Genomic DNA, 8,185 nt, shown 5'->3' with positions numbered 1-8,185 from the left:
AGGATTCACTATTATTTTGATAGTTTCCATGGTCAGTATATACTTGAGGCAAATGGTGGAAATCAAATAAACACACGCTTGATAAAACAAAATCATAATATCATGAAATGTGATGTTTCCCAAAATAAAGCGTTTTCCCCCCAAGCTTGGGAGGGCCCATAAAAAAATTTGTTAGTTATAAAACACTAATCTGAGACGAGAGAAGACAAAACTAAAACTGCTACTGAGGAATGGCACTATCGATGATGGTTGACTCAAGGATCTCGCCGCCTGCCTCGGTAATGCTAAGTAGAAGCTCCCTTGGACCCCTCTTTGTCCTTTGCGGTGTCAACTTTTGGTTCCTCTTCGTCATCAAGAGACAATTCCTCGTTGGTAGGATCAGCAGCTTCATCCTGAGGCTTCTCATCATTAGAAAAAATCTCCAAAGAAAAAGAAGGAGGAGGAATGCCATGCTCAGCGCAATAGTCATTGAAGAGTGGAACCAAATAGCTCTGAGTATTCTTGCGGGCCGTCTTGGATACCTTCTTGGAAGAATCGATGATCTCATCCATATTATCATTTAGACTCTCAATCTCCTCATTAAGACGAGAAACGTCACCACGAGCTTCATCTCTCTCCCTGGTGATACGAAGGACCTGACTCTTATGATGTTCATCTGATTCTGCGAAGATAAGACAAACTACATTAGAAACAAGGAAGTAAGCCGGGTCAAACAAAGATAATAATACACCTAAAAACTACCTTCCGCATGAAGGATAGTAGTATTTAAAGTACTCTGAACATCAGAGTATAGATGATCGATCTTGGCGACTTTGAGGTTGGAATCTTCAAGTTGAACACATAAATCATGATACATTCTATCCCAACCTTCACCATGAGAGGATTTCAAAGTGCTCTTGTCAGACTAAATGGCGAGAGCGCCTTTTCCACGGAGACTTGCAGGCTTGATCAGAGGAGAGGATTTCGCAGGTTTTGGACGAGAGGAAGTGGCTAATTTAGCTTGCAAGAGTTCCACTTTTTTCTTCAAACAATCAACCTCCTCGTTTAGACCATCCACAGTGTTCCGAAACCTACGAAGAGTAGCTGCGATTTCGGTTTTGCTTTTGATCACTCGATCGTAATCTTCCTCCAGTTACTTATAGTTGGCTATCAACGAAGAATGGAGGCTCCGCGAGGTAGTAAGAGAATTAGAGACCCGTTGAAGCTCTGACTTAAGGCGCAAGTTGTCATTGTGGAGATGGAGGTTCAGTTCCTCTCTATGGAAGCATTCAATTGACAGACGGTCCACTTGCAAGCAAAAGGTCTCGTCCTTTTCATTAAGGATGGAGTTCTCAGAAACATAAATATCGTTTTGAGTTGTAAGGTTCACCATCTCAGCGCGAATATCTTCCAGCGAGGAGGAAGCTTCGTCGGCGCTCATTTGACGTTGCATGCATCGAGCTTGACGAAGCATAAAATAAGAAAATAATGGAAGCAAAGGCAAGAACAATAGAGGGACGTCCAAGAAAAAAGAACTTACTCAAAAGCTTCTCTATCTTTTGGCCTTGCTTGCGAAAATGATCTTTTTCTTTCTGAAGTTCCTACGATAAAGCTTTGATTTTAGCTTCATCCTTCCTAGCCATCTCGCGAACAAGCCGAATTTCCACGAGGGTGTCCATGTGACGATAGACTTCCTGCGAAGCAAACTTGAACTCGGAAAATAGATCTCGGAGACGAAATGGAAAAATGGCAGAAAAGGCACAAAGAAATCACCTGGTTCATCAAGGCAGAGTGCTGCTGGAGAGACATATTCATTGAAGCACTCAAAAGCGCAGACGAGTCTCGGGAGAGGAAGTCGTCAGAAACAAAGGCGGACAAAGACTCCAAAGCGCGAGATCTCATAGCCGGATCTTCTTGAGCCTTGTGGTAGATACCTCGAAGGAATTGCATGTCAGGGTCGAAGAGAGGATTTGACATTACAGGCCGGACAGGCTGGTTTCCCTTCTCGCCATAGGAAGTAACCTCCGAAGAACTCTTAGGATGTTCAACTCCTGGCACAACAGGGGAATCAGCGACCTTGGAACGGGTAACAGAATCAGCTTCTTTCGGAGGAGCAGGAGCACTAACTGAAGGGGACTGTTGCTTAGTGCGAACGGGACGACCAAGGAGAGAGGAGGGATGTATTGCAACTAAGGCATCCACATCCAGGGTCTTTCGCGGCCTCTTGGATGCACCAGACGGAGGATTACTCGTCTGCGAAGTCAAAAGTTAAAAACCAAAAAGGCTAAAATTTACAAATAAAATGTGATAAGGATGGTACCTGAGAAGAAGGAGGAGGAGTAGGATGAGAACGTTTCTTGTGACCCTTGGGTACCCCAAAAATGGGTAGTTCGCCCTGCGAAGAGGCATGACGTCAGGATGGACAATTATCACAAAATCGCTAACAACAGACGAAAGTGATACCTGTTCAGAGGGAGTCTTCTTAGCAACCACTTTCTTATCCTGTCGCGCGACTCGCGCCTTGACAAGTCCAGCAGCAAGCATCACATACTAAAAAGAATTGAGAAACATAAGTACAATTGATAGTTCCAGATGATACAAATCGCAGTAGGAAAAATCATACCTCGCTAGGAACAGTCCAGCGAAGTCTCCAGGGATCACATCCCGCGAGGTAACAATGTCTGGGAAGGGGACCATTGCGAGGAAAGCCCTTTCGTGGTAACCCCAGACGAAGGAACCGCCAACTACTAAAGGAAACCTCGCCCAGTCATCAACAGAGAGACGAAGTTGGGAATCCACATCCAGTAGAAGCTCCTTAAGAGGGGGAGAAACCACCTTCCTAACAAGCTCAAGACCCCACTCCTGATGCTCCCCGGTGCTTGTAAACACAACTGAATAGTTGTCCATGAAAGAGTCTATGTTTAAATCAAAGGAATCAAATTCGTCCGCTGAAGAAAGGATTTGCGAGATACCATCGCGAGAACGGACTTTGAACTCGTTGGCGATCCGAATCGCATTACCAGTAAGCTGGAAAACCCCGCATTGCATCCTACCGAGAATCTCCAAGAAAATGGGGTTTGAAGGACCCTACAAGGGGAAAGATAGTCCCGCTCTCAACTGACTTAGAGAGATTATCACCTTATCAACAGACTAAGTGTCTGAACCAAGCCACCGGTAGTTCAGTTCCATCTCTTGGGTAGCAAGAACAACGGGATCTGGGGAAGAATCAACAGCTGGAGTTAAGGTTAAACATAACTCCTGGAGCTCGGCTTGAAATTCCTCGAGAGTTTTAAGTGAAGCCGATGCAGAAACACCTTTAGGAGACATGATGATGAAGAAAGTAGAGGATTTCGGGAAAATAAGGTAAAAGTAAGAGTAAAGATCAAACAAGAAAAGAGCAGAGATTGGAAGAGGCAGAAAAGAAACTCAAGTAAGGGTGGAGAAGTGTATTTATAGAAAGAACAAGGGACCGGTAAAACCGGGAAGCGGCATGATCGAAGTAAAGGTGACCGTTGACGGACGGTTACCCAGGGAACGTGGCCACGTGGAACTATGGGTATGGAGAACGTGACGGTTAAGGACACTAAAACGGTTCTTATTCCATCCTCGCAGCAACTTGGACAGAATAAGAAAAGGCAAAATGTAGGTACACGAAATAGGATTGCCACATGTCATACCAAGTAAGGTAAGGAAATCCTAGTCAAAGATCCGTGTCAGTGACTTGTCAAATCAGTCAACATCAGAAGGAGAAATACAAATCCCAAGCGCGAGGTAACTCTCCACCCCAAATAAAGTAGAAGGACCATCAAGATACTAAGGCGAAGTCACGAAAAGATTACTTGGCGAAGAAGATAAGCCACGAAGTAGGAGCAGTAGGGCGCAAGAAAAATGACAGGTGTCCCGACAAGACCACGTGAAGTCAGCGAAATGTGGGGAAAAACTTTATAGAATATGCTCCGGACGAAGCATAAAGTAACCTCGGCGAGATGATATGAGTTGTATGCCACTAATATTGCTTAGGCCTATAAATAGAGACCTCTGGACAATGTAAAGGGAGAGATTTTTTGGAGAGGGAAAGGTCTAACATAGGAGAGAAAGAGAGTTAGGATTTCCTTGTAATTCATAGGTTGAAAGAAGGGATTAGGATTTCCTTGTAACCCACGAGTGTAACTTGTATTTCGCTTAAGATTAATAAATAAGTTTAAGTTCTAGTGTTTATTATGTCTTAGGTCTTCCATATTCTCCATTTGGATGTGTTGCTGGATTTCCAGTAATCACAGTACGTACAAGTAGGACTAGAGACGTTCATCTCCATGATATCGTTCCTTGACGAGTAAGAGAAGTAAGGCTGAAGATTCGTGTTGCTGTTGTTGTTGACGTTTGTTGTAGTAGTCCTAGCTTCTTCTTCAACGAACACAGTGTTGATCTGCAATGCAGATGAGTTAGCATTCATCATGAGACTGTCTTTGCTGTTCTTGTTCATCTTCACAATCTTTTTGCTAACATAAACAGAAACAAAAAATGTGTCAAGTCAAAGTTTTGAGATAGTATATAGCATTTGGATAGTGTAGTGCTAGAAATTGTCATTAGTGGATAACTGATTATAACCAACCCCATTACCTAATGTTCTATTCTAATCTACTGATATCATAGAGATGTGCATCAACCGTTTAACTCATGTATCTAACGGTTCTTATTTAGCCTCATGTTCTCAAAACAGTTGAATCTTTTCCGATAACCCGGAGACACGATTAGCAATTTAGCACCAATAACTGCTTGTTAGTGTTCCCAAATAGAAAGTGTATGTATATGATTCATTTAGATGCATCATGGGTTTCGTGTACCTACACAAACATCATGATTCCACGGCCAGCTTTCGTAGTGTTGTTATATTTTTCTGGCTGATCATCAAGGCTATCGATTATTGCACCAAAGCTGCAAAACTCCACTCATCAAAAAGAGAGGCCAGTATAGCAAAACATATCCAATCGGTTCCTGCGCTAAGTAGTGAACCTCATTCCACAAAGTAAAGTAGCAGAAACACCACAAAAATATGGTCTAGTTCATCGAACAAATATTGGTCCGAATAGCATTCATTCATAATATATGCGCACAAATAAAGCTTCCTAAAGTCCATATTTGTGCCTATATGACGAAAGCCCAAAATCCATCAAACTAGAGACATTTTCCAGCTTAGTGCCAGAAATGGTGTAAAGTGTACTACAGTTAAGACTTGAGAGTAAAACTGTAATTTCTGGTAATTTCTGTATATGCTTCTGAGCAGTGAAATTTAGTTAGAGCAAATGGTTCCAAGAAGCCGGCATTGCCAACTAGCTAGCACAAAAACAAGAAACAGGAAAATGATAGAGACTGATCAGGAACCCTATCCAGGTCTCCTCCACGCTATGGTCCAGGGTACAGCCATATATGGCCAATGTGCCGGCACAAAAATGTACCGTTCTCTCCAGGGCAAAAAGCGAAATTTACAAAGCTTTGGAACATGATAGTACATACTCGAGGGTCAAGGCTCTTTGGTGATTCATTTTTCGTGCCTATTTTGAAATTCCGAACTCGATATCATAATTTGACTGCATGGTTGGTACATCATCATATCTCTAAATTTAAACTTCATTATTTTTATTATAATTCTATACGATAAGAAGATTACATTATTATTCCATTTATTCGGACTCTTCTACTAGTTCAATACCTGATGTACCCAACATGAGAAGTATTGACATCCTTGATAAGAGTCCCAAGTACAGGCACAGTGAAACACTTGGACGATTCCTCCCTGTAAAAGAAACCAGCACATTTGCAATCCTTGCTACACTTATCCCTGCAATCAGTCACCTTTATTGGTCCTTCTCCTTCATTATATGGACTCGTAAAATGCTGCACACCGGCAATCTTGTAATATTTCGCAGCGGCAGCGCCACTCTTACAGGAGGGTGCTGGAGGAGGTTTGCAGCTCTCGCTCCATCCTAACAAACCCTTGGGACTCGGGCAAGCAATACACATCCTCTTGTCGCAGAACCCAAATGAACCACATTTTGATGGTAGCCCACATTCTCTGACATCGTCTCCGAAGAATTCGTAAGTTCGATCCCATTTCAAGTAAGATGTGTTTCTGAAGTAAGTATAAGCTCTTATGTTTCCATCTGATTCTAACCGAAAGAACGAAATGGTTGCATTATAGTTGAGTTTCTTAAGAATAATCCCTCTCGAATTACCTACCGGTCTTGATTGGAGTAAGTGTCTGGTTGGGGTGTTTGGTTGTTGTTGTTCACCGAAAGCCAGTGTTAATTCATAAGCGAAAATACTTTGCTCTTCAGGGACTGCATCAAATGATACATTCAAAAGACCATCACCTTGCCAACCTCCATATTGTAGAGACTTGCCTGATGAAGTTTTTAGATACATCGTGAACCCTTTTTTGTCAATCACAACACTGTATGGACCATCTCGGCCGTTTTTATCCGACGTACGACTCACCAGCTGTTTTCTTCCACCGTTGAGCTTAAGAGACATACCTACTAAAAGGGTATCAACCGGATAATCAAAACTCTGCCACACAAACCTCCCATTCTTATCAAGAAGCACTAAATTCCCATTGGGCAGCAGGGAAACATCCACAACACCTTTGTTGGCCGTGTTGGTTTGCCAAACTATACGACCATCGACATCCGCTAAGACTAAATTACCATTCCGGCCGAAAGTTAGAGTAGAATTTTCTCGAACAGGGTCGTTACGATTAGCATCCCATACCCAACGCATTAGATCTTCATCGTTAGCAAAACCACCTTTGATTGCTAAAACATGTGCATTAGGAGTAGTATTGTAGAAACATAGAGTGAAGGGGCGGACAGAAAGTCGAGTTGAACCGGAACCAGATACGATACGATAATCTCCATCGTAATCAACTATATAACCTTCAAATGACCCTTCGTTTATGTACTTAAAAGTTTTTTCTTTCGGAACTTGAGATTGGATTTGGACAGTGAAGGAAAGGAGGATAGTGAAAACTAGAAAGAAATGGATAGGACTTAAAGAAGCCATGAGATTTTCAGAAAGGTTCAAGATTTGTGTAATGAATTATCCCTTGGTGAGATTTCCTACTTATAGATTTGTAAGGCAATGATAACGAGACGAGATTCATTTTAGCAACGTACTACCGACATGGGCATTTTTGGAAAGTAGAGGCACAAGCCGCCGCGCCGCACAAGTGACGGAGTCTTCCAATAATTGAGTAATGGCAGCTGTCTTTGAAAATGTGGTTCGAAAATCTGCTAGTTTTCAAAGCAGACCAAAATAACAAACAGTCAAACACTATGGCAAACCAGTTTTTTCATGATTTATAAGGGCTGATACGAGCTCTATTAAAGGATGATACCAGTCCATATAGGATAAAAAAGAATCCTGGCGATCCTGGTCATTGGATCGATGGACTGGTATAAACCCAAAAAAGATGATATCCGCCCTTATAAATCATGAGGTTTTTGGTTGATTAAAGTATCACAAACTGGTTAAAATAGTTATAATGTTATATTGGTTTTATTTGAAAATAAATTATCATTATTTATTTTGTAAGAATTAGTGAGTCTGAATTTGATGATTTATATGGGATGATACCTAGTATTATCGGGGGCTAATATCATTTTATCGATCCAATGGTCGGACTCGTTTAAGATCTTTTTATCCCATATAAAATGATATCAGCCCATATCAATCATGGGATTTTGTGCACATCATCCGACGAGAATTCAGGTGATACTTCAATCCCCTTTCTACGATTTAATCTTGGGAGTTATAGATAACTATTTAAAGAGCAAATCAAGGTTCATTAGTTTGCATCTCTGGGATAAGATACTTGGTGTTTGATTTTTGATTTTTTTTCTCAACGGTCCCAAAAGCGAAAGGGAAGTCAATAAGAATTAAAGTTTGGGTCATACTCGGTGTGCATTAAAATTGATGGCAATCTCATCCATATAGATTTTTTCGACAGCGCACACAGAGGAGCATGATACCACTGCTCCATAAAAACAGTGTCTTCAATTTCTAATTGTTATCTGTCTATTAGATCCAATCGCATATCCACTAAGAAATGACGCATCTATCAGACAGCATTATTTTCCATGGCAAATGTAGCGAATTGACTGTGTCCGTCTGACAATTATTTTACTGTCGTTGATATAAAAAGTACCGG

At 41.5% G+C, this 8,185-nt stretch overlaps 1 protein-coding gene across 1 annotated transcript; it reads right to left on the bottom strand.

Annotated features, from left to right (window-relative positions):
• Positions 1-5,536: 5,536 nt before the first annotated feature.
• LOC113283511 (EP1-like glycoprotein 2) lies at positions 5,537-7,087 on the bottom strand. The gene has a single exon (XM_026532793.1). The coding sequence runs from the start codon at positions 7,036-7,038 to the stop codon at positions 5,683-5,685; it is 1,356 nt and encodes a 451-aa protein (XP_026388578.1). The 5' UTR covers positions 7,039-7,087; the 3' UTR covers positions 5,537-5,682.
• Positions 7,088-8,185: the final 1,098 nt, after the last annotated feature.

This window comes from Papaver somniferum, chromosome 1 (genome assembly GCF_003573695.1).
Source record: "Papaver somniferum cultivar HN1 chromosome 1, ASM357369v1, whole genome shotgun sequence".
NCBI lineage: Eukaryota > Viridiplantae > Streptophyta > Magnoliopsida > Ranunculales > Papaveraceae > Papaver > Papaver somniferum.
This window is presented reverse-complemented; position numbering and strand designations above follow the sequence as displayed.

Excerpts from the sequence above, each read along its gene's own strand:
- LOC113283511 (XM_026532793.1), bottom strand. The coding sequence starts at position 7,038 with ATGGCTTCTTTAAGTCCTATCCATTTCTTTCTAGTTTTCACTATCCTC.